The following is a 27537-nucleotide window of genomic DNA, read 5'->3' on the forward strand; positions in this document are numbered from 1 at the left end:
GCGGGGGGAGGTGGCGCTGGCAGCGGGGCCGGGCCGGGCGCGGCGGGCGCGGGGTGCCGGGTCGGGGGGCGCTGGCAGCGGGGCTGGGCCGGGGGCGGCGGGCGCGGGGTGCCCTGGAGCGGGCAGCCGCGCTGGGGGAGGTGCCGGGCGCTGCCCCGTCACGTACTACCTATAGAGGCGCCTATAGATACGGCTGTGCTAGCGCCTCTTCTACCCGGAGTGGGGACCACGAGGCTGTGACTCAGGCGCTGTTCGGGGAAGGGGAGGCAGGGAGCTCCCCGCAGCGCTGGCGGCACGGCCGGCGCGCAGGGCGAGGTGCCTGGGAGGGCGGCAGTATCGGTGAGGAGGGGGAGGCTCCGGGTGCCGCTTCCCGTGCCCTAGCCCTGCGAGTGAAGGGAATTTCCTGGGAGGAAACTTTCCCAAGTCCCTGCTGGGCCGCCCCGCCGGGCGGTGCCGCGGGCTCCTGGGCCGCTGCCTCGCCGTGAGGGTGCGCGGCCGTTGGCGCGGCCGTTGGCGCGGCCGTTGGCGCGGCCGTTGGCGCGGCCGTTGGCGCGGCCGTTGGCGCGGCCGTTGGCGGCTGGGCAGCCAGCGCAGGGCTCCCGCGGGCAGGGCGAACGAGCCCGTTCATCGGCCTCCGCCGCGGTCATCTGGTGCCGCTCCTCCGTGGGCGTGTTGGGATGGGGAGGGGAGCGACGTTTTCATGAGGGAGTTTGGCTCCAGGGGCGCCGCGAACCGGACACGTGGTGTACGCGAAGGTGCCATCGGGGCATGCACTGGCGACCTTGAACGGGTGGGAAGGGACTAAATGCCGCTGGACGCCCTCCTTGGCAGGCTGAAAGGTCTGCTGAGGCTTGAGAATTTGCAGGGCAAACTTCACCCAACAGATTTCTGCCATTTCCAGTTAAGCTGCAGAAGAAAATGTTTTGGCTGTATTTAACAAATAAGTCAGTGGACTGACGTGTTTGCAGGAGGTTGATGCTTGTCTCCAAGACAAGCACTAAGACATCTGTTATTTCTTCTACAATAAAAAAGTCAGCCACCAAAAACGAAAGTAGTTCTGGTCACTTAACTTTGCATGTTGCTGCTAAAACTTCCTTCCACCTTTATCAGAATTGCCCAAAGACAACCTCTGTGCAAGCTGTGCAGTAGCTAGGGCTGTGTCACTGCATCTGAAACTTCGAGCTGCTGTGCTTGGGTGCATGCACTGAAGCCAGGAGTCTGCAGGGCTCTGCTGCATTGCTCTGGTGCTGGTGAGAGTAACTTGCTCATGTCCATGGGCAGCAAGAGAGGGGATGAAGAGCCTCAATGTCATCACAGTCAAAGCTAGGACAGACTCTTGCATTGTGCGAGGGGTGGAAGAGATAGCATTTGCTAGGCTTTTTAGCAAAAGTATTTTTTTCCAGTTTTCCTGCTTCTTTTTTTCTGCTCCCTTGCGCTGCTGTAGGAATGCTTACACTTGTTTGAGGGAAGATGTGCAATAGGATGAAGAAAAGCTTTATTTATATATAAAAGTACTGCTGTATAGTGCATGTATCTATTTGCACATGCACATACCAGTTTTATTGGGACTGTGCAACAGTAATGCTGGACATGTAAGGTGTGCTGTTGGAGTGCCGTTGGTCATGCTTGAGAGGTGACTAGCAGTCTGAGTAGTCAGATCCCGTAAAGGTGAGTTTTTGAGAATAGTTCTTGCTGGGGCAGGCATGTGAGACTAGAAGCCACAGAAGTGGGGACTTTATTGGCGAATGAAGTAAAGAAGCATCAGTGAGAGACTTTTACTTGTCTCTTTGGTCATCTCACTTCTGCCTGTGTCTGTCTGAGAACAGTTTATTCTGAAACAATTTAGGATAGAGCCTGGGATTTCTGTGTATCTCCATTCTCTTGGAATTAACAAATATCTGGAAATCCTCAGGCAAAAGATGGATTATTCTTCTCATTCAAGTTTATGTAGAGAATTACAACTAACATAAGAGCGAAGTGTTGCATGGTGAAGTTAAGATAAGCAGCTCCGGTGGTTTGAGATAAGTAAATAGTTAATGTAGTTACAGTAACTGTACTAACATAATTTCCAGAAACAATCACAAAAAGAATAGGATTAAAGCTTTTTATCTAGCCTTAATTCACCATCCTTGTAAATGTATGTTGGACTGTTTTAATAGCAGTAATGTATTGCTTGTTCCATAATAATTCCTTTTATGCTCAAATTAATAAAGAAATGATGTATTTTGGTTTTATACTAATTTCTTGAGCTGTGTAACCCCAGGATTTATTTCCTAAAAGTTATTCAAATCTGTATTCAAATTCTGCTTTGAATATGGAATTACAGATTTCCTTGTGTGTTCATCTATTGTACCTATCACATCTGGTATTTCAGTACTTGACAAATGTAAATTCTTATTAACGAAAGTCTCCTAAGACAAAGAAATATCATCTGTGTGCTCCTCATGAAGAATGAAAGGTAAAAGTACGGGACCAAATCGGGCATACCTGGATTCTGTTTTTGAGTTTTTTTTTTTTTTTTTTCCCTTCAGGGTACTGTGTTCTGAATCTTGGCTTATCTTCAAAACACAGGCCCGAATAACTTGAAATACTGGTATAAGCACCGGCTGGTTTTGCAAGTCAAGCGCTCAAATTTTGAGGAACATACAAATTTTGAGGAATAAAAGGCACATAGTAGTATGCACTTAAAACTCCATTCTCAAGTGGTGTGCTCTAGCGTCCACAGGATGAAGGAGCCATGTGGCAAAAGCAGAGATAGATTGTGCTTCAGGACAGTATTCATTTGCTTGAAACTGTGGTGTAGTGGACCTTTTTTTGTTTGCTTTTTTTTTTGTGTGTGTGTTTAGAGGAAAAAAAAAGGCAACAGAGTAATGAAACATTTTTGTTGATCCTGCTATTCTAATTTCCTTCCATTTGCTCAACAAATGAGGTCTTTTGAGAGTTTTTGGTTCCATGTTCTCAGCTCAATCCTATATTTCTCTGCTGCTTTTTGTGCTCTTACTTTTCCTTGAATTCCAACCAACTATATTTCCTGAATACTCAGTTTGTCTTGTGTTTCTGCAGTGTCTTTTTTTTTTTTTTCTTCAACCTCCAACACTAGTCCAGTGTCTTTCTCTACCCCTTGATTCCCCTCCCCTATATCTATAAGCAAAAATACTTCCAAATGTGCAGTAGAAAACAATACAAAGCTGTTAGGATATGGATTAAATTACCTAATGTATAATATCTCTCCAGCTCCTGCCAGCTATTTTTGTTCAAGTTTAGATGTTCACCACTCTTTGACCTTTTACAATTAATCTGCCTATACCTAACCTTTTCCTTGTTTACCATTGTTCTGTTTGCTTGCTCTTGTTAAGTAAATTCTGATACGTACTTGTAGCATCTTAAATATACTTACCCTTTTCTCTCATTGTTGAAATATCTGTTGTTGGGTCTGATTATCAAAGGACTTTTGCTTTGATTAAAGTTACTAGATACTATTATTAAAATAAGTTCATCTTAAAATAAACCTTGTCTTGAGATTGTGGGCTGAAACAACTCTGTACTAACCACTTTAAATCACACCACATTTTTTATTTACTGAGGAAATACTTGTGGAAAGTTATTGTGTACACATTTCAGACTACACCTCACTTCTAAGCTTAGGTGATCGTTATATAAAAGATGTTTAACTTTGGATATGAGCTGTGCATCAGTTGAGAAATTAGCTTGTAAAAATTGGACAAGAAATATCACAGTGCAACGTAAGGGAGTCAGCATCTAGGGATAAGACTCCTACAGCACAAGTAATGTTTCCTCTTTTTGGAGTGAGAATTTGCAGAAGAGGGAGGAAGGCTGTCCTCCAGTTGTCATCTATGAAGCATGAGATTGTCCAGATCTTAGATATTCGCATGGCACTGTAGCCACCTTTCTCAATGCAGTATTTCTCTTGAAGTCTTTTAATCAGCCTTCTCATGGTGCTTCTGAAACAGTTTATGAAAGTTATCTCATGTTTTTAGATCATCCATGGAACTTTAAACTTTTCAGCATAACGGTGGTCGTTCTACAACTATTTTTTTTCCAACACTCATCAGATTAAATGATGGTGTGAACTGAAGAGAAAAAATGTGTGAAAGATAGTCTTAAAATAGCCTGTCACGGAGAACTTCAAAGCCGGCTTGTTGCCTTTTTTTTTTTTTTTTTTTTTTGCCAGAACTCTAAATCAGGCTGGATTTTTTTGTTATTGTTGATTACACTGAAGTAATAAACCTTATTATAATTCTAGATGTTCTTGTTTTGCTGAAGAAAACTTGTTACTTGTTTTCCTGCAGTATAACAATGAATTTCATGGACCAGTTTCTAGACTCAGTAACTTGCAGTAATTACTTCCAGTAATTCCCCTATAAATCCCTCTCTCTAATTTAACTGCCTCTTTCGCAATATCTGTTAAAATTAGCCGTATTTTTTAAATATTGACTTCTTACCACAAGAAAAGTTCTAATTTTTTTTGTCTGAAAGAACATGAATTGGTTAGATCATTGATGTGAAGAACCCAGGAAACTGCCAGCAAGCATCAGAAATAATGACATCCTCAGACATGTAAACTTTAGCACCTGTCTATATTTCCAGATTTATCAGCGTGCTGTTCACTGACCTTTGTGTGTTCTTCAACTGCTGTTATATTCTCCAGCCTCTATGCTAATATTGAGAGCTACTTACTGTCCATCTTTCTTTCCTTGTTCTTCATTCTCAGGGCTATGAGGAAGGATTGAAAGAGCTCTCGGCAGCAGAATTGCTCGCAAAATCTACTGCCTGTCCTCTGGTTATTATAGATTTTCCACTGCAGCCGCTGAAATTAGCACAGTCCTTGACATTCTGTTTCGGTGCTGCTCAGCAGTACTGAGGATCAGAAATGAAACACACTTGCCCTGCTATTTTCTGTTTGCCGCTGCTGCTTATCACAACTGTGGGCAGCAACAGAAAAAAGGTCTGGCCATCTCTGGAGAACTGAGAGGGTGACTTTGCAAGCAACCTGGCTGATGTAAATACTGCTGCTGAAAGCAGAGCTTTGCTCTGCTCTTAGCTTCCTTACCTTCCTTGCCTGGTTTGTGCTCTGACCACCTTCATTATGTTGGCATTAGCACACCTAATACTGTGCAGTCAAGTAAACCAAGCAGCTGATCTGTCTATAAACAAAACTAAGCTAAAACAAACACACAAAAGGTGCTCTGGGTTAACTTTGCTGCCAGGCCACCAGACCTTGGTGTGACTAAAGGAAGGGAGCAGACTGTGAGTAACAGAAGAGGGGCAATTTATTTCTGAAGTCAAAATCTTCCTGAGTGTTTTTTATCTTTTTTCCCCTCCTTTCCCCCCCCCCCTTTTATGAGGAAGGGGAAGTCTGTGAGACACTCGAGTGCTGCAATGTGGGGTACAGAGCTGCCTCAGCCCAGATCAGGGCACTGAACTTCTGGAAAGGGTCATCAGCAGCAGTGGGAAGGGACGAGAAATTCCTTAAATCCCCTCCAAGGCTGAAGCCAACACATCATGTTACCATGCTTTTCTTATTCTCCAGAATGTTGAGTGCTACTGTGCATGGTTTTAATCAAATCCTACTTGGAGCAAATTATGTGTAATGGAATAAAAAAAAAGCCGATTCTAGTATGCACCTACTTAATTTATATGGAAATACAAGTTGTGCAGATATGAAGGGAAGGGGGAAATATAAAGGTTGTGGGAAAAGGAGATAGCGTTATTTCTAAATTTTTATCTTTGTACAACTGTTCAGTCTTTCATGAGTTAAGTGCATTTGGTGGATTCTAGCATTGCATGTATTTGTGTAGTCTCTCTATGCAGGTCCCCAGTGTGATGGAAAACTTTATAAAAATCTACAAAGGAAAATTGCCTCATTATCTGTTTCCCCTAATTATTGTATAATTGGATAAGATAAAATATTTATCTGTGGCTTTTGTATAACTAATCAGTCCACTTTTGTGCAATTTAATTTTGGCTGACTGGAAAATTCCATTAAAAATGTGCCTTGAAATGCTATCATAAGTACCTTGCTTCAGGGGAAAGCAGGCAAGGTGGAAACTTGTATTAAAATGTGCTGACAGCAAACAAATATTGTGAAGAGAAAGCTTTGTTTGCACATTCTCTAGGTTAGTGTAACAATTCAGAAAGAAATTACTTTTTTATTGTTTCCTGTGTGGGAGAAGAGGGAAAGACACTCGTCTACCAATGCAGCAAGTGGCAGATAAAATTTCTGTACAGAGCAGACTATTTTGCGTGATTTTTTTTCTCCTCATCACAAAAAAAAAGTCAAAATAAAAATTACAAAGCATAGACTTTGTCATATGCAAAACAGCAGTTAACATGAAGTTCTCAAGGATTCTTTTACCACAAAAATGAACGTTCTGGGATGTAGAATCTTTGTGAACTTAAGAATTATAGCTACTTCAAAGTGTTGGTAATTTAGAGGGAAAATAATTTAAAAAAAAAAAAAAGTGCGCCTTAACCTTTAGGCTTGTAATAATTTCAAGGAGGAAAAAAAAAAAAAGGTTGAGCAAGTTGAAGACAGTCTCTTTTGAATGCACAGGATTGTTCAGGTCTTGAGTTTGGGTTTTGCGGGAGAGAGGGTTGAAGGGACTTCATCCCATTCACCTATGAAGGTCAGACTTGTCAAAAAGCTTGAACAATTAATAGTGGATAGAGACTGGTACAGCAGAATGTTAGTTCTTACTGTTGATTTTGATTATTGATGTTGTGTTGTTGTGAATGGATTCTGCCCAGGTGCTGTTCCTTGATCCTTCTCTCTGCTTCTGATACCTCAAACAGAATCTAGCTTAACTCTGCATCCACAGGGTAGGCAGTGGCAATTAAATATTAAGTGCTAACAGGCCAGATCTTTGCTCTTTGCAACATGTCTGTGTCTTTCGGTGCTAATAGCTTTATTGTGGCCTTAAAATTTTGATTACAGTTTGAATTTTAAAAAGGGCGACAGAACTTTGTCTTGCTTGGACAATATATATATGTGGCTGAAATGCTTGGGAAATTATGTCTGGTCATAAACTGCAGAAAATCATAAACTAGGTGACACTGATTTAGAGATCATCAGGAGTGAAAAGATTAGACTTTTCAGCATTCTGGCTCATGTAGGTAAGCACTGCTAAACTGGATCTGCCTGGAGGTCAGCCTGGCCTTGTGTTGTGACAGTGACTGACAGGAGATGCTGTGGGAAGAAGCCAGGAACAGAATTTAGACAGAATGGCCCTTTGTCTTACATGCCTGGGTTATCAGTTGATCAGGAATTTCCTGGGCCAGAGCATATTATCTGGGCAATTGTGTATTGCAGTAACTAATGGATTTCTCCTCTGTTAATAATGACCTTTCCCTATTAAACCCATTTATACTTTCTCCTCAAAAGCATCTTGCAATGGCAAGTTCCATAATTCAGCTATGCACTGTGTGAAAATTCCAGTCCTTGGACATATTTAAATCTGTTGGCTTTTTTTGTTGGGTGCCCTCTTGTTTCTCATACTATGAGAGCATAATGAGTAGTTGTCATGGCTTTACGTTCTCTGTCATGGTCACAAGTGTATAGCCAAGAAGCCAACCTATGCTGACGGGCAGTGAGTGTTTAAAATTAGGTCAACTGAAATGTCTGCCTTCCCTGAACTGGGGAGTTTGTTAGAGAGAGATTATTTGAACATAAAGGATTTTCTTTTTCCTAAAAGAAAAAGAAGCAGCATGTAATTTTTAATCCCAGTGCATTCCAGTTCCTGACATGTAGCCCTATTTCCGAGTTATGTTTCTCAATTTGTTGTCTAAGGCAGCAGTAGGTGGTCTGAACTTCAAAATGAGGATTGTTTTGTTCTTAATAAACAAATTGAATACAAACATTACCCTCTATGAAAAAAGGAGAACAAAAAGAGGGAAATTAGAAGCAGCTTTGAATGTGCACTTATTTTCATAATTAGAGAGGTTCTGAGTGAAAACATTTTGTAAAGAAAAAAAAGTCTGAATTCTGAGATTAGTTAATAGGTTCCTTTGAAAGGAGCTAGCAGTTACATTGATTATTTTATCTTTTAAATAAAACAAAAAAAGGACAAGAGGATTGTGTGAGTTGATAAGCATCTGCCACTTTATGAATGTATTAATATATTGTTTAAATATATGAATGTAAATTTATCGATATATTTAAAACTTCAGTCATCTGTGATGCTGAAAGATCATAAATTATTTCCTTGTTTTTTACAGTTCCACTTCTGTGGGTTGATGGGTTTTAATTTTTTGGTTTTTTTAATTTGTTTTTTCATTATTATATTTATTTTGGGAAGAGGTAAACACAGGTGGGTTTAATTTTTGATAGCTAGCCTCTGGTTTCCAGATGTCTGTTTCTTCCAGCCTTCTGAACCAACACTCTTAGCTCTTTCTTTCCCTGGTGTTGTATTCTAGCTCTGACATTGAACCCTGTTGTATGCTATGTATCGATAGTGGTGGGGTTTTTTATTATCATTATTTTTATTTATTTTCAAGTGCACAGCTCTGCAGTTGAATTTGCCTAGGGTTCAGTGGGTTGACTAGATAGAATTCTTAAAACCAATTAATTTTTACCTATTTAATTTCCAAATGTGATAAGAGATAAGAGAGAAGCCCAGAAGCAGCTTCAAAAAGTCTGTTCTGAATATTTGCAGAGGGAGAGGAGTAGTGAGGATTTTTTTTCTTGATCTGTTTCTAGATGATGCTTCCAGCGACTTCCGATTTGAAAGTGATTCTTCCCAAGTAGTTTCCCAGAAATCAGGTTTCTGCTTGAAGGAGAGTCTCATGTTATCTGAGTTGTTTATCAGACTAACTTTGTCGTTTCACGGGGAGTTTTGCCAGACACTCACTATTGTCCCATAACATAACAATCTCTGATTCTTTGCTGAGGATTGGCTTAGAGCTTTCTCCTTTACTGCTTCTTACTGCTGTGTATGTAGTGATGGAAAACACGGGTTCATCTGCAGTAGCATTTCAGTTCAGATTAGAAGTGCTCTTTGCAAGGAAAATTTGTTGTCCCCATAATGCAAAGTAACTCTAAAGCACTGGAACTGAATTTCTTTTGGATGAAAGTAAACTAGATGTGTTCCAAGAACATACCTTCAAAATTAGTATTGTGTTGAGGAAGCAGAATGGATAACACAGCATCATTGTATCTCTTAAAAAATATGAATAAAAAACATCTTCTACAGAAATATTTTGAGACATTTATTTAATTGTGCCCCATAACAATAACCAATTCCTCTGCTTCTTTTCCAGGTTGTAATGTCAACATACAAACAGGCTATCAAATTAAGAAATACTCTGAATTTGAATTCCCAAAGCATCATGATTATGTACAGTGTAAAGCAACTTTCTTTAATAGTACCTTAAAGAAAATTGAGGTTTGCAGAAGGCAGTTATATAGATTGCTATATAGACAGGCTCCAGATCAGTTGTGTAATTCTGGTTTCAATACTAGTGGTTTCGTAGGTGTTGAGTTATTCTTCGCAAGAACTGCCCCAAAGGGTTCCCATGGCTTTTAAAACAAACTGAAAATGCAGTCTTGCCAAAGGGAGAACATACTTCTCCATGCAGTTGTCCTGCCCACCAGGCTGTTTGTCTTGGGAGCATGTTCATTCCCCTTTCACAGAATCAGAAAATGATTAAGGTTGGAAGGGACCTCCAGAGATGATCATCTAGTGCAACCCCCCTGCTCCAGCAGGGACACCCAGAGCACAGGGCGGCATCCAGATGGGTTTGGAAGATCTCCAGAGAAGGAGACTCCACAGCCTCCCTGGGCAGCCTGTGCCAGGGCTCTGGCACCCTCACAGTGAGGTTGTCCTTCCTCACATGCAGACGGAACTTAGTGTGTTTCTGCTTGTACCCATTGCCCCTATCGCTGGCCACCACTGAAAAGAGCTTGACCCCTTCTCTCCTACATTCCCCCTTCAGGTATTTATACATATTAATCAGATTCCCTCTCTATCTTCTCCAGGCTAAACAGGCCCAACTTAGACATTTTGAATTAATGATTTTCTTGGTTTGGGTTGGGACACTAGCAAAGGTGTACTTATTTTTAGATAGAACATCTAGGCATGTTTTAGTTACCAGTGTCCCTCAATATGCACCTACTTTCCTAAAAAGCTCCGTAAGACCCTAAAAGTTTTATAATTCAAGGGCTGGGTTGAGTTTTTGTTTTGTTTTGTTTTAACAGTTCTGTGTGACATGTAGTTCTAAACTGTATTCCACGAGTCTCATTAATTCATCACATCACAAAATCGAAGTTAGTAGCCATTTGTACTGTAAAAGGGCACAAGTTGTTTCGTCAGAGTGCATGTTCCTCCCCTCTTGTGATAGGGGCCTGTAGCATTACAGTGTTCAAAGTCACAGATTCACAGAATTCACAGAATATTTAAGGTTGGAAGGGACCTCTACAGATCATCTAGTCCAACCTTCCTGCTCAAGCAGGCACACCTACAGCATGTGGCACAGGGTGGCATCCGGGCGGGTTTTGAAGACCTCAAAGACCCCATTAAATACAACAAGTGAGAAATCAAGCAAGGGTCAGTATTGATTCTTTTCCTTATATTATCCTTATTTTTCATTCTCTTGTAATCCCTTTCCTTAAGGATAGTCTTTGTTCTTTAGGTTGTGTGTCCCCATGATGGTCAGTGAGCAAGAATAACCAAGTCAGTTTGGATATATCCTTTACCTGGCTCTGTCCTTTAATGGTACCAACTGCGGAGAAGTTTCCATTAAAGATGTAGCCAGAGAGGTGTATTTGTGAACAGGCAGAATACAGTTATTCTAATAAATGCAACAAAATGTTGCCATAAACATTAGCTTGAGCCAACAGGAATGTACTTTCAGAGCTGAAACTCGCTTGCTATCCCATATGAGAGATGCACAGCAACGCTAGAGTATAAACAGTTTGGAAAGCACTATATAAACATATTCTGTGCTGTGTGTTTGTAGAGAGTTTATACAAGGTGTGGACTCCCTCAATACTGAGGAGGAAATATAGTCGTGGAAAGAAATGTACAGCTGAGTGTTGCTTCAGTACTGCTTTCACTCGTCTACCTTGGCTTCATGCAGAATGAAGCACAAGGTGAGCACCGTGCTTGTGCAGGGCAGCGGAGGCCTTGGCACATCCCCTTTGCAGCCTGTGCTTTCCACTGTACTGTTTGTTGCTTCTACAGACAAATCTAAGATGGTGTGTTACATATTTTTGAGGGTAGTATGTCCAGAATAGCTGAGAGAAGGTTTCCTAAAACAGAAAGCATCGGTGTTATTAGTAAGATGCTGCCCGTGTGGCTTTTATTGTTGCATTTGTGTATATGTATGGGGAGGGGAGGGAAGTTGCTTTGACATCACAGAGACTAGAAAGTTGGAAAGCTGAAATTAATAGCTGAGAAATTAATTGCTGAGTGGGGGACTAAATGAGTCAGTAAAAGGTCAAGGTGTTTCTGTCATGTTGCCACCCTCTTCAGTTTTATTAGCTGGTTTATGAAAGAAAACAGGTTTAGATAATTAGCTCTTTTGAATCCTTTCTTCCAAGTGACCTTTGAGCAATAGTCAACTTGAACCAAGACTGTCAGAGAGCAAAGCTTAGATATAATTAAGCTCCTTCACATTTGGGGAGAAGGAACAGTTGGATAGAGGCCAGGAACAGGGTTCTGTGACATTGCTTCTCCCCCCTGCTCCCCAATTACATTCCCCAAAGACAGAGCTCTCAAATTGTGACACTGTAAACATGGATGGGAACAGGCATAATTTTAAACATTGCATTGAAATCCACAGCAAGGTTATTTGTCATAAGTATGAAGTGCTAAAGATTAGCTGAGGTTTAATGCAGAAAAAAGTTCTCTTTCAAGAGGAGACACTTGACAAGATGCATGGCTCGTATTGTGCTGCTGCTGAGAGTGGGGTTGCTGTCATGGGCCACATGATTCAGTGCTGGGAATCTTCCCTGAGGGGCTATTGCAAAGGCTGGAAACCAGGGGGAGGGGAGTAAATGATGCAAGAAGGTCACAAAGAGAATAGTTAGACCCGTGATTTCCATGTTGATTTCATGAACTTGCCCACTCCTCCGCCTAACATTTCTTTCAGTCCTAATGCTATAATTTTACTGCTAGACAGGGATGTCTTTATGTAATGCATAGGAATAGATGTCTGCATTTACTGTGGTGGCGTTTCTGACAGGCACTGCAGTCTGCCCTCGTGTGACAAATAGTCACACATCTAACTGGCCCTCACTAGCCAGTTAGATTTTGTGCACGCTTAGCTTTTTCTAAAAGAAAAAAAAAGTGTTCATCTTGCAAGAATAAGCTGAAATAGATGTAGAGAATCATACACTAAGTACAAAGAGGGTATTGGTGGGGGAGAAGGAAGAAGTAACCGATTTCTTGTTTTCCTTCAGAAAAGACTCACAAGGTGAGTGAGGCAAGCTTGTTTTAGTCGTTTTGCAGTATATACATTTGTTCAAGGAGGAACAGGAGGAATTCTCAAGCCTTCCCCTTGCAAACTGCTAGTTAATCAACCAAAGGTTCAGGTGTCTCTCTTGCCATGATGTTTCTTTCAAGATTGGGCAAGACGAGCCCAGCATCTGCTCCCTGCTCAAGATGGCAGGATGAGAGCAGCGCGTTTCAGAAACAGCATCTTGCACAATATGAGGCAGAACCGATAGGACTGGAGTATTAGAAGAGAAATCACATTTTGATTGATTATATTTGACTTCTAATCCTGCTCAGCCCAGTACTGTACCATGAAAGCAAATAAAATGCTGTCATTTTGCATTGTGCAGTAGAACGAGCATGAATAAACTGCAAGGAAAAGATAAAGTAATGCATATGAGTGTGTGGAACGAGTCTTAAAGGGTTCTCTGTTACAAGTTTTTGTATTTTTTTATTTTGTAATAATAAGTATTTTTCCAGACTGTTTTGGTAAAATTTAAACAAAAACTTATCAACAGACATCCTTGATTAAGCCACAGCAATGACAAGTGTCAGGTTTCCTGCTGCAAGATTTCTGTGTTTTTTAAAAAGAAAGAAACCAACCCTCCTTATTTTAAAGCACTGAAAAAATACAGTAGACCTGCAGTACAATGCGATTTCTCTCTCAGTATGAATAAGGAAACTTAGGCCTGGGCTTCCTATAGGGTTTTTATGCCAATACATGCATTTTAATTAGCAATCCTAATTCTTTCTGTATTAAAAATAATAATATGACCTCTATTGTTAGTGTACTAATCCTCATATAAAGGTATCTTATAGAATACCTTCCTTCCTGAATAACTGAATACAATTGTATTCTGAACTACACTCTTACAGCAGTAATGACATGTTCACTGTTAAAATTAACATATTTTTGTGGGCTTTATTTAAGTATATTGGAATGACCAAGCTACATCAAAGATAATATTCGGTGTGTATTTTCAAATAGAGCATGAGAGCATGAGTGTGTTATCTGTCATATGTTGATATATAGCCAGAGCTTTGAAGCAGACTGATGTTAACTTTTAGAAGTTGCTGATTTATTAATAAAAAAAAATACTTCCACCTTGCATAATGATCTGCCCAGTGAGAGAGCTGCACCTTTCTGCTGCTTGAAACAGGCCATCAACAATCTAATCTCTGCCCTTGCCTCTAGCCCGTGATAGCCTTTCGCTCACTGCATACTGCTATCTTCAGGTGTGGTTCTTGTTGGCTTTCTGTCTGCGTAGTGCAAAGAGATCTTTTCTTGCCTGAGAGCGTCTCTTCTCTGTTCTCCTTCCAAGATGAGGTATAAAATACATGTAGACTCTTGTAGACTGGGATGCTCACATGTTTTGCAAATTCCTTTGCCATCCTGTTTTAATCACTACAGACTCTGATTGAATTTGCATGTGTTTATTCTGATTCTGAAAACCTCATCCATCGCTCAAGTAATGTGTGAACCTGGTGCTCTCTGACAAGTGTCTTGGTTAAAGTATAAATAATTACAGTAAAGAGTGTAATACCCTTCATGTTAGGGTAGGTTGATTGCAGATTAATTGAGAATTATATGCACACGTTTATGTCAATAATTTTGTATGATCTAAAAAAGGAAAGCTTAAAAAAGGCATAAAGCCTTCGTCATTTCGCAAGAGTTATTGCCTGCTAAGTGTTCTTTCTGTTCCACTGACATTGGTTTGCATGCAGTAAGTGGTGCATTTCAGAAGAAGGATCAATCTTGACCACAGAGTCTTCCAGCATTAATATAGTATTATTGGGATTCAAGAGAAACTTTTCCCTATTAATCCTAATTCACAAACTCAACAAAACCTTTTTTTTTTTTTTTTTATTAACAGGCTTGATATTTGCAAACTCCCTGCCTTGACAGTAATCATCATGGACAGTGGTAAGTTTTTTAGTGATGAATGAATATGCATACCTCATTCTCCATGAAAGCCAGTATTAACACCTGCAGGAAAGCCTCCCCCTAAAATCCCTGTCACTTCATGCAAAAAATATCCTCTGCCATTGCAGTAGTTTTTGTTGCTACATATGGTGTAGATTTTCACTCACATGAAACTGAGTTGGAATTGTACTGTTGTTCTGACATAGGTGCTATATGTGGGCTATAATATTAAACTCCGTAAGTTTTATTCACAGACCTTTGAAAGCTAGCACCAGAACAGAGAGTGTAGGGGTGAATTTGCAGCCTCGCATACTTCAGTTTGACTGTTCCCCAAGCTTTCCCAACTAACTCCTGAGTCTCAGAGCACAAATCACTTTTAAAATTTTAAAACTAAATACTCAGAAGAATATACTGTTCTCCTCTGTCCTAGCTGAATAGTAATTAAGGTAATCTACAGCAAGATTGAAACTTACCAATATCTATTTAAAGTGAAATGTTTATTTCTAATATTTGATGGTGGGTTTGGTCTGCTTGATAAGGGAGCAGGGAAGGGGAGGCTGCTAACGTTCTCATCAGAGCTTTTACAAGAAACTTTGGTGCTCCAAGTGCCTGGGATTTTGCTTTGCAATTCTGTTGGTTACCAAGAGACTTTTCTGAGTTGCCCCTTCTTCCTGTTCCTTCTGTCACTAAAGCCTATATTCCTTGGCTGTGGCAGCATCAGTTAGCAGGGCTCAGATATATTTATCCACTTTTATGGACTTTGTCATGACCTAAATCTTTTGAAGATATTAGGGGAAGAAGCAGCATGTGGAAAGAGAAAAGGCTGTGACAAGCTAAATCCTTCTGCATCTGCTTGAGTTATTTAATGGTATTGCTTGTATCTGCAGGAGTGGGAATACTGGATAAAGAAGTGTGCTTTAGTAGTATTTTTTGTTATGGGTTATGATTTCTTTTTGTGTGTGTTCTAGGGCATCTTTGATGCAAATCCCCACTTCTTCCTTACTCTGGTCTTCCTCCACTTAAGCCTTAAAGAATGCTGGGAGACTTAGGGATAGATCTGAGCCTCATCTCTCGTAAGAGATCAGAACAAATCTCCAGAGCTGTCAACTGCAGTTTCCTTTTAAGAGAAAGTTTTGTTGTGGATTCTGTCTGTAATTTGAAATGGTGACTTCCATGGTGCACCAAATACATTAAGAAACTGCTTTTTGCTAAAAATAACTCTGATTGGACCATCTGGAAAATAATTTACACCCAGTTTCGTTATAGTTCAATGTTAGGTGCTTGCCTCACTCCTCGTGAGGAATCTGCTTTGGTACCTGAGCACCTACATATATATTTAGTGTTGCTTTGCACAAGGTTTTGATGATGAAGATCTTGCAGGCTCTAGATATCATAAAAGTAACTATTGCAAAGTATAGGATTATATGTAAGAGTGTGTGTGTGTGTATGTGTATGTGTATATGTATAGGATAAATTAGGCAGACATGCATTCAATCATGCAACTCCCGGAGGAAGATAAGCTCAGTTCTACATGTGCTGTTACACTTTCTTTAGAACTTTAGATGGTGAGTTGGTGGAGTATTAAAAAAACACTGCCTATTTTCATATTTACAAATATGTCACTTTAGCAGCATTTTTTGTTTTATATTGAGTTTCTACTTGCTGTTGATTGTACGCAAGGTTCCCTGGGAATATGTAATAAATCGAGCTGTGTTATGCCCTTTAATAACAATAATTCGTAACTAGTACTTTGAAATAGTGTTTTTGTACCTTTCTGATGCATAAAAGCTCTAAAAGCCAAGTGTTACTTGCACACAGGGAGTACTGAAGGCAAACATGTTTGAAGAAATAAATATGTGCTCCAGTGCATCAGATTTGGTAGTTGCACATTTACATAATATTCTACCAAAAATAAGGACAGGAGGTTGGGAAGATGAAAGAATTTTAAATTATTTGTATTTTGTGACTGTCTTACATAACACCAAAAAAGTAACTTTGATTTTTTTCCTTATCCTGTCTTTGTTAGTTATTTCAACGAAGTTAGTAATTAGGCTTCATCTTGCTTCCACCCTTGATTCTTGCTATGTGCGGTGTTTCCCGGATCATCTTAAGCTCCCATAGTAACAGCTAGAGTGAATTTGGCCATGCTGTAGCCTGGCTAGGTGGGCATCTGAAGCAGAGAAGTTTTTTCACCCGCTTCTGTGCAGTTAGGGTGAGTGCCTGCATTATGGTGCCCTAATCACTAAGGAGATGGTGCCTTCTGCACTGTGGTTCCATTGTTTCTTCTTAGGGGAAACATCAGACAATGACTGATTCTCATGAAATCAATATCTTTTGATCAGTGCCTCCATCAAGATTGCTTTGATAAGCGTGTGATCTGGTTTTTGTGCTTCTCCGCAGTGTTTTTATTGATTTCTGAATAAATTTTTAAAGCCACTGGGAGTCTGTGAAGCATTGAAAATACAAAATCAAAACAAACCTGTAAGCTGTTTTATTTCATTTTTCTAATCTTGCAGCTCAGAAGCAGTTCCTGATCTGGACTAATCACAAGATTTCTCAGATCCCTTCAGAATGAATATAATGTGCTTTTTATTCTCTTTGTTGGGCCTTTTTATCTCTGATGTGTGGGTTTCTATACAGTAGCTTTAGAGACTTAAGGCCCTTTCTGAACATGGGTTGCAAAATAGTGTTATTTAAAAAAAAAAAGGGGGCCATTCATGAATGTTGTGTAGTTTCTATGTTTTGCTATTCTTTAGCCTGTTTTGAGGCAGAGTTGTATGCTTTGCTCTAGAACTTGCTCTGTATGCTTTGCTCTGCTTGGAATGCTGAAGTATAATCTAGAAACTCAGTGCATAGTGAATGCAACATTGCATGACATTACACCTTTTAAACCTTCATTCTCAGTTTACTTCCTTGGTAGAAACAAAGACTTGTACATTGCTTCTGAGAGCTGATAGCTTAAAATCATTGTATTTTTGGTCACTTGTGTTTTCCTTTTCAGTCCTTCTTCCCTCCACACAATCCAGAATTTCACTAGTTGTTCTCATTGCATTTTTTCCTTTTTTTTTTTTTTTTCTCCTCCTCTTTGAGGATTTGTTCTGTCTGTGCAATGATATTCCCCAGGTCTCATCTGCTGAAGGAAGGGAAAGGTTTGGTTTAAAGTTCACTATCTGTTCCTCAGTTAGTCACATACAGACACTCCTAAAGATGTCTGGTCTGTCCTGCTTCAGGAACGCACACAGGAGCAGCTGAGAAGTAGGTTGAGCACTGGAGGTTCATCCCGGTGCCTGGTTGTGTGCCGGCTTCCTGACATGAACAAATCCTAAATCATACCACACTTAGGTGATCATTCAGGCGTTTTGAAAGAGCTTTTGAACATTACTTTGTATTTCATTTAATCATTGAACTTCCTCAATGAAAAATGCCTATATGTTCACTTGCAGTGCTAAAGAAAAGCAAAATTGTGGCTGCACAGTTGTATGCACTGTCAATATGACTAATAATGTGTGTGTGTGTGGGGGGGTGCCTCTAGTAATTTACATGCATAAAAGGGGCCTGTTTGGTGTGTAGCAGGTTATTTGTAAATACCTGGCTCGCACACAACTTTGTACCCTCATCAGGTATTCAACTGAAAGCATAAGAGTGACCGATTGGTATCACTGAGTTTGATCTTTAATCTTTTGCAAAAGGAAGGTGACAAAGTTTAATGATTTATAAAGTAAGCACACAAGAGATATTGAATAAACAGAAATTAATGTTAAAATAGATCAGTAAATCAGTCGCAGTATGATAGTAGCCTCCTTGCTGGAAAAGTCACCATGGTTAAGCTGTAAGAAAGCAAAGCAATATAGTGCTGATCTTTATAGACTTGCAGCCTTTTCACTTTAGTACTTGAAATACGATTTCTTAAGAAAAAATACAGCAAACTTTAATTTACATAAAATCATAGGTAGGTCATTTCAAATTTATAGTCCCAGTCTACAAAGTGTTTCACAGATGGTGCTTTTCTTGTTTCCTGGCCTGACATAGCTGAAGAATTTCTGCATCATACACTGCAGGCATAATTTGGAAGCTATTCCGTCTTGCAGATTTTGGAGTGTTCCAGTTTTATGATACTCATAACAAGTTTGTTGGTCAGGAAAGTTAAGGGAGATTACTCATAGCTCTCTTTGAACAGAAAGCATCACTCTAGGAATATTACTAAGGAAAGCAAATATACTTTTCTCCATCATTTTTAAATATATTTTTGATTCTCTGAATATATGTGATTCATTGTTTTGGTTTCTGAGGAATAAGTTGTTGACATTGTAAGATAAGACTGTATCAAAATAGGTTTTATGCATATGATTCAGTAAAATGGAATAAGGTCCTCATCTTTTTTTTCTGCTCCCTGAAAATGTTGCTCTTTCACCAACATTTCTGAAATGAACTTAGAAAGCCAACTTCAAAATTGCTTAGGCAAATATTCATAGGAGTTAGACTTCAATAAATGCCAGTCTTCTAGTGTATGACTTTAGTGGCTCAATAATATTTAGAAATATTTATATCTTCAAAAACTTCTGAGCATGCAGATGTTCCAGGGTGGATGCCAGTATTTTTTTTGGAGTGTTTGCAAGCAAATATAGCTTGTATAACTCATAGTCTATCACCTTAGTTTAAGAAATCACTTGAGTGTGTGTCTGAGTATTCTTCTTCAGCACAGGTTTTAAATCCTGAAGTAAAAAATTTGAAGTAATCCTGAATGCTATCTAATAGAGAAATGGGGAGCTCGGTGGGTCTGTCACATATATTCCTACCTGGATTTTCTATAATTAGTAGAAAAATAAACATTAGAGAGTTAGAGAGTTCTTTTATCGTGCTTTTTCAAAGCCCTCCCCCCCCCCAAGCACAGTTTCTTTGAGCAATTTAACCATGAAGTTATGGATATTTTATAAGTGACTTCTGTTATCTTCCCTCTTATTCAGTGTTCCTAACAGAGGACAAGGCCAATTCTGTGTTTAAAAGATACCCAAGAGCCAACAGATTTTTGGAAGAATTAAAGCAAGGTGATATAGAGCATGAATGCCGAGAAGAAATCTGTACCTATGAAGAAGCAAGAGAAGCTTTTGAAAATGAGGAAAAGACGGTATGTTTTGATGTATATGTGTGCATTAACAGTAAACTAACACACCTAACACTGAGCTGTTAGGTGTGCTAAATGCTCATGTGCTCTCACAGCATTATGCTACATTTGTTTTTCTTTTTTGACCTGCTTCTTTAAGCAAATGAGGTTTGCGTGGAGAGGGATAGACTGCAGAGTAATAATTTTTGAAACCTTGGGCCAATTAAACCGAATTTGGCAGGGAGCAGAAATCCCAGAGATAATTAGGTTGTTACAATTTCTGTGAAAATTGACAAATGAGAAGAAAAAGAACCTAAAATAATACCTCTGCTTGAGGAAGAGTGGACAAAACTTTGTCATTATCCATTCTGTACCACCTAGACATTGGTGCTGGCTCTCCTATCACCACACACTTAGGTCTGACCTAGAAAAGAAATCATGGGACTGGGGCTTTTAGTGGAGAAGACTTAGAAGCAAAGGGTACAAATCTTCATTTATTCCACTGCTTAGGGAACAGCATGTTTACAGAATATACTCACATGAAGTGTGTGAGGTACTCAAAGCATTCCTTTCTAAACAAGCCATTGAATCCTGTGTGCTTGTGTAGTAAGCCAAAACGGTGGTCCTCAGGCTATTAATAGTCTCAAATTTGCAGAAAGAAGTCACTTTCTTGAAGTTAACATCTGCAGGCCACCAGACAGTCTTGACAAGCAGCACTGATCTAAAACAGTGCAAGAATAGGAATGTCCATGTTGTCATATGTTACGCAAGGGCAGTAATTTATTAATCTCAGGGGACTTCTCTGCTAAAGCAGATCCTGGCCACGCAGAATTGTTGTGCAAGTCTGGATGAAGAAATTTGCAGTATGCCACATTTAGGCACTTAGCACATTGGCTCAGGTACTACAAAGAGGCTTGTGGCAAGTGCTTCTGTAGCAGTATCTGTAGATCACACCCAATATGCCTTAGGTGGCCTCCCAGCAAATAAATAAGGGCACACAGGCATTGATTGTGCTGTCTGACATATTGAATGCAATGCACTCATTATATATACATATTTAATGTAATGATGAATGAAATGGATGGATGAATGAAATTGGGGCTGAGTTTGGGGATAAATCTAAATAAATAAATCTATTATATCTATTCAGAATATAATCTGAATTAATATATAATCTATTCAGAATAGATATAGAATATTCTATTATTCTATTCTGAATATAGATTATATTCTGAAATATTCTGAAAAATAACTACTTCTAAAAATGTCACCCAGAAAACTTTTCAAAAAAGGCATCCATCTGTTGTGTGTTTCTGCACAGAGGAATTGTGCTTGCAGGTCTCAGGGTTAATGGGCAGGATGGAAGAAGGAGTATGTAGATTTTTTTATAATTTACAAAGATTATGTTATTTCACTCTTCAATGGCTACATCAAAAATTGCTGTCTATAGTAAGGCATATTCAGTATTTAAATAAATGGCATCTTTTGTTTGGAGGTCATACCTAGGGAGATGAGAGGCTAGAATGAGAACTTTCCTTTATATTAAAATAAAACAGTGGATCGTGTGTGGTGTCTTTTCAAAGCTTTTTCATTCTGACATTTAAATTGCATGCACACACATGCTTTGCCTCTCAATCTCTGCTTGGTGTGGTGATTCCTAATGACAGCTCATCGTATAATGAAGGCTGGCACATGCCATGACACACCTTGCATTAAATTTTAACACAGTATTGCTTTTGCTTAAGTAGCATGAGAAATTCAAGCCACTAGCAAAGACATAACCGAAACACGTTGCCTCTCAGGTCAGTTTCTTTCTCTCTCCTCTCTTTGTGTTGGTCAACAGCCAGCTGAACATGAGCCAGCAGTGTGCCCAGGTGGCCAAGAAGGCCAACAGTCTCCTGACTTATCTGGAACAGCRTTGCCAGCACAAGCAGGGAAGTGATTGTCCCCCTGTACTTGGCACTGGTGAGGCTGCACCTCGAATCCTGTGTCCAGTTTTGGGGCCTTCACTACAAGAAGGTCATGGAGGTGCTGGAAGGTATCCAAAGAAGGCCAGTGAAGCTGGTAAAGGGACTGGAGCAGAGACTTTAGGAGGAACAGCTGAGGGAGCTGTTCCTAAACATATATTGTTTAGTCTGGAGAAGAGGAGGCTCTGGGGAGACCTTGTTGCTCTCCACAGCTACCTGAAAGGAGATTGCACTCAGGCAGGTGTCGATCTCTTCTTCAGAATAACTACAGCTAGGAGAAGAGGAAAGGGCCTCGAGTTGTTGACCCCCGGGGAGGGGGGCGGGGAGCGGTGCGTTAAGATTAGATGTTAGGAAGAATTTCTCCACAGAAAGAGTGATGAAGCACTGGAACAGGCTGCCCAGGGAGGTGGTGGAGTCACCACCCCTGACAGTGTTCAAGAAGGGTGTGGACGAGGCGCTTAGGGACGTGGTTTACCAGGTATGGTGTTGAAGGGTTTACAGTTGGACTCAATGATCATAGAATCCTTAAGGTTGAAAAGGACCTCAGAGGTCGTCATCTCGTCCAACCTCCCTACACACGCAGGGTCACCTACAGCACGGGGCACAGGGCTGCGTCCTAGCAGGTTTTAAAGATCTCCAGAGACGGATACTCCACAACCTCTCTGGGCAGCCTGTTCCAGAGCTTTGGCACCCTCGCTGTTAAGAAATTTTTCCTTAAGTTCCCGTGGAACTTTTGATGCCTCAGCTTGTGGCCGTTTCCTCTAGTCCTGTTGCTGGCAAGCACTGAAAAGAGGTCGGCCCCTCCTCCTCACTGCCTCCCTTGAGGTATTTATACACGCTGATCAGGTCCCCCCTCAGCCTCCTCTTCTCCAGGCTGAACAGACCCAGCTCCCTCAGCCTTTGCTCACAGGGCAGATGTTCCAGGCCTCTGATCATCCTGGTAGCCCTGCGCTGGACTATCTCCAGCAGCTCCACATCCCTCTTGTACTGGGGAGCCCAGAACTGGACACAGTCTCCAGATGTGGCCTCACCAGGGCTGTGTAGAGGGGGACGATCACCTCCCTCGACCTGCTGGAGACGCTCTTCTTAATGCACCCCAGGATCCCGTTGGCCTTCTTGGCCACCAGGGCACACTGCATCTTGTCATCCACCACAATGCCCAGGTCCCTCTCTGCAGGGCTGCTCTACAGAAGGTCAAGCTCTAATCTGTACTGGTGTCCAGGGTTATTCGTCCCCAAGTGCAGGATCCTGCACTTGCCCTTGTTGAACTTCATGAGATTTTTCACTGCCCAGTTGTCCAGTCGGCCCAGGTCCCTCTGGATGCCAGCGCAGCCCTCAGGGCTATCAGCTCCTCCTCCCAGTTTGGTATTGTAAGGTCTGGGATTCCAGAGGGCTGTCCTTGGTAAACACTGAAGAGAAGAAGGCATTCAACAGCTGTGTTTATTTTGCTTCTTTCATAACCAGGGCACCCTCCCCATTCATTAGCTGACCCACGGTCCACCAGGGAGACCTGATCTTCCTTTTGCCATTGATATATTTGAAGAAGCTCTTATTTTTAACATCCCTTGCCAAATTTGATTCCAAATATGCCTTAGCTTTCCTTGTTTCATCCCTGCATTCTGTGACAGCGTTCCTGTATTTCTCCCCGGGGGGCCTATCCTTTCTTCCACATCCTGTATGCTGCCTTCTGTTTGTCAGGAGCTTCCTGTTCATATATGCAGGCTTCCTACTCCCCCTGCCTGACTTATTACTTGTAGGGATGCACTGATCCTGAAGCATGGAGCAAATGCTGCTTGAAAACTAACCAGCTCTCCTGGACCCCCTCACCCTCCTTCCAGAGCCCTAGCCCATGGGATTCTTTCACATAGGTCCCCAAAGAGGACAAACTTGGCCCTCCTGAAGTCCATGGTTGCAAGGCTGCTTACAGCGCTGCTTCTTCTCGTTGGATCCTGAACTCCACCATCTCATGATTGCTGCAGTCACGTCTCTCCCCTACTTTCACATTTCCAACTAGTCCCTCTGTATTTGTTAGTACGAGGTCCAGCAGTGCACCTCTGCTCATTGGCTCCTCCACAGCTTTGTCAAAAAGTTATCAGTGATGTACTGCAGAAACCTCCAGGACCATTTGTGGCTCACAGTGTTATCTTTCCAGCTGATATCAGGGTGATTGAAGTCCCTCATGAGAACCAGGGCCTGTGGTTGTGAAGCTAGTTCCAGCTGTCTGTAGAAGGCCTGGTCAATATCCTCATCCTGGTCAGGTGGCCTGTAGCAAACACTTACCATAGTGTCTCCCTCATTAGTCTGGCCTTTAACCCTTACCCACAAGCTCTCAGCTCACTCATCATGGACTCCCAGGCTGAGCTCCATGCATTCCAGTTGCTCTCTGATATACAGAGCAACTCCACCACCTCGCCTTCCCAGCCTGTTCTTCTTAAAAAGCACATAGCCTTCCATGACAGCACTCCAGTTGTGTGAGCTATCCCACCATGTCTGTATAATTCCAATGGGATCATGATGCTGAGACTGCACACAGATCTCCATTTCCCCGTGTTTATTCCCTATGCTTCATACACTGGGCATTTCAGGGAATTATTTGAGCCTGTAGGTTTCCCAGGAGGGGTGAAAGAGGACCCTCTATAATCATGTTTTATACTCAGTTTCCCACTACGATACTCCCTCTGGGCACCTTCTGACTTGGGCTGTATGACATTGATTGCCCTATTCATGTAACACTCCACTTCCCCCTTCTTACTTAGCTTAACACCCTCCTAATCAGGCCAGCCAACCTTTCGGCAGAGACACGCGTACCCCTCTTGCTGAGGTGGCTGTCCTCATTCCCCACTAGCTGGTAGTCCTCAAAACAGAGTCCCATGGTCATGGAAACCAAAACCCTCTTGCCAAGACCAGCGGTGCAGCCAGATGTTAACCTGTAATATCTGCCTTCTCCTCCTCATATCCATTCCTCTCATTGGCAGGATAGAGGAGAACACAACCTGGGTACCCAGGCCTTTGACTGCCCTCCCCTAGGGCTCTGAAATCTCATTGATATTTCTCAGTTTCCCCATGGCATCATTAGATCCTGAAGGTCTTTTCCAACTATGACGACTCTGTGATTCTATAGAAGCAAGATCTGAGTTTACAGAGAATATGTGAAAACTTGTAATTAACACTCAGCATTCAAAAAAAAAGGGAGGGGGAATAAGCAGTGGTAAAAAGGAATAGGGACTGAGATGGAAAACATAGTTCTGCCATTGTGCCACTGCACTGAGGGTGTGCAAGTATACAGCTCTGGTCGCTGTAGCTCTTAGAAAGCAGTGTAGAAGCTAAATAAAGGCTTAGAAAAGGGTGACAGATGATCAAAGATATGAAAAGACTTTATTTAACAACAGATTAGAAAATACTTAGATCATGGAAGATGTGACAGATGTCTATGAGGAGCATGAAGAGGCTGAGCAGATATGATGGCACTTGCTTGCCATCCTTCTGATAGGAGAGCAAAGAGGGCATTAAAGGAAAGCAGAAGGTGCAAGTTCAAGGCAAACAGAAGCCCTTCTTCTGAGAACAGCTGGGAGATACAGGCTACCTGGTCACAGGCTGTCTTGCCAGGAGCTTATAAGGTTGAGAATGATATAAGTGAATGGAAGATAAATCAGTCCAGTGTTTTAGAAAGAAGGGACTTATTATAGCTAACAAAATTCTAGAAATACTTGGAAACTGGGGAACTATTGCTGTCTGCTGGTATTCTCCTTTGGCCACCATAAAGAAGAGTGGCCACAGTGGACCTTGGGGCTGACCTGTGAAGCTGTTCATATGTAATAGCAGTAGTCTGCAGAAAGCGTTGCGTGTGATCACTGGCCAGTTGTCAAAGGTTGTTCACTGAATCACAGAATGGTTGAGGTTGGAAGGGACCTCTAGAGATCATCCAGTCCAACTGCTTGCTCCAGCAGGGACACCCAGAGCACGGGACACAGGGCGGCATCCAGGTGGGTTGGGAAGATCGCCAGAGAAGGAGACTCCACAGCCTCCCTGGGCAGCCTGTGCCAGGGCTCTGTCACCCTCACTGTAAAGAAAGAAGTTCTTCCTAAATTCAGGTGAAACTGCCTGTGTTGCAACTTACACGCATTGCCCCTTGTCCTGTCACTGGCCACCACTGAGAAGAGTTCGCCCCAGTCTTCTTTACATTCTGCCCTCAGGTATTTGTGTATATTGATCAGATCCCCTCTCAAACTTCTCCAGGCTGAACAGGCCCAGGTCGCTCAGTCTTTCCTCATACAATAGATATTCAAGTCCCTTAATCATCTTTGTTGGTCTACCTTGGAGCTTCTCTAGAAGTTCTAGAAGTGATTAAATAGGGCTTTTAGCATCAGCATGTGTCTGGCTGCGAGTACCAAATGTTCATCTGGCAGAGAAGAGACATTTCTTCCTGCCACCTGAAATTGAGCACAGGCTAGATGAGAGCAGCCTGGCACATACACTCCCTTGCTGTTACTGCTTTGTGTGTAGCCTCTACCTACTGCCTCTACCAAGCGCTCCTTCAACTGGCTTAGTGTTAGTCTGCCCTTAAAACAAGTGAGAACATTGGCCAGGAGCTGTTTGAGGCTGCCAGACCATAGTAAAACCTCTGCTCGCAGTCTCAGCGTGGTGTCACTCCCCTCAGCTTAGCTGCCGTGTGCGTCCCGTACGGCGTGCGGATCTAGTTGGCTAAGTGCAGGCTGTCTCCTGAATGGGCAGTGCCGGAGAAGTGCTAGAAATGGGCTGGAAAAGTTCTAATGGGTAAATTGACCATAACTGCCCTTCTCGGTGTAATGCCCTTCCTTTGCTTTGGGGTTTGGTTCTGCTGCTCTTTCAAACTGCTGTAGCATAAGCAATAAGGAACAAGCAGAAAAGTGTTTCTTGGCGAGAATATGCATTAGGTATTTTCTGTGTCTTTTCCACTGCAGTTATCTGATTCCATGGCCTCCTTAACTTAGTTTTGCAGCCTTTTAAGGGCATATATGCCTTGTATTCCCAGCTAGGCAGTGCTTTGTGGTAAATGATTACTGGAGTATCCTCATAAATCACGAGTTAATAATTTTATGCAGTAGAAAGTCCTCTTTGTTATTAGATTAGGACATCAGCAACAACTGAAGGCGTATTTGGTGTAAGATTTCCAACTTTTAAATTACTCTTTAACTTTCTGTATTAATTCTACAACTGCTTTCCTAGTTTTCTGGCTTTTTTCCTCCCTCTTCCCTTCCATTTTGTCATAGCCATTTGTAAGACTCATTGCACCGTGTAAATGCAGAGTTCTCCATGATTTTTACTTAGTTATGAGCATTATTTGACTTTGCCCAGATGGCTCCTGGTGTGTCTTCCCTTGGCAGTGGCACAGTTGTGTAATGGCCAAGTAGAGGGGAGGCTGCTTGGAAGCTGAGCTTTAGTAACTTGAACTTCAAGTATTAGCTTTTTGTGATTGCTGCTAATTCTGTCTGGAACTAATAGTCTTTGTGGTTCTCTTTGCTATTTGGCTTGCAAAAATGCAGACTGGAAACTATGTTTGGTACATTAGTGCTTCTTTTGCTTTTGAAGAGGAAAATTTAGAACAAGAGCGTTTTTATAATTGGACTAAATAAGTCTGTTAATATTTCTTTCATCTGTATGCAGATGTCTTTGTAAGGTAGACTTAGTTCTGAAGTACTATAATTTTGGGGAGTTTTTGAGGGAGTTTTTGATATTTGTTTTACCTTGCTTGTAAATGAAAGTAGACACTAACTATATCTTGATTCTTAGGGCAGTGTAAACCGCTACCTTACCCTACTGGGCACCTGCCCAGTCACTCCATGACTTAAGCACCTTCCTTGCCCACACGCAGATTCTTTGCTGAGTGCCTGGCACTCAGCAAAGCAGCCTGGCTGCCACTTTGCCCTGTGCCTGAGGGAGGAGAAGAGACGCGGGTGTTTCAGCTTTCCCAAGAAGCTGCAGAGACATTTGCTCTGGCACATAAAGCTACACAGACAGTAACATGGAGCGATGTTACTAAAACACCAACTGCAACTGATTCTCTGCTGTGAGGTTACTATTTCCTGTGCTGCCTCCAACACAAAATGCATTGCC

The 27537-nt window shown here is 41.5% G+C and overlaps 1 protein-coding gene across 1 annotated transcript in view; it reads left to right on the plus strand.

Annotated features, from left to right (window-relative positions):
• The window catches only part of PRRG1 (proline rich and Gla domain 1), a 60689-nt gene that overhangs the window by 29320 nt on the left and 3832 nt on the right, over positions 1-27537 (plus strand). Inside the window, exons 2-3 of the mRNA XM_026047311.1 lie at positions 14257-14376; positions 19341-19501. Of these exons, the coding sequence (XP_025903096.1) occupies positions 14257-14376; positions 19341-19501 (281 nt within the window). The remainder of the gene's footprint in view (positions 1-14256; positions 14377-19340; positions 19502-27537) is intronic.

The sequence above is a fragment of the Nothoprocta perdicaria genome, unplaced genomic scaffold (assembly GCF_003342845.1).
Source record: "Nothoprocta perdicaria isolate Ctin4 unplaced genomic scaffold, notPer1 scaffold_49, whole genome shotgun sequence".
Taxonomy (NCBI): Eukaryota; Metazoa; Chordata; class Aves; order Tinamiformes; family Tinamidae; genus Nothoprocta; species Nothoprocta perdicaria.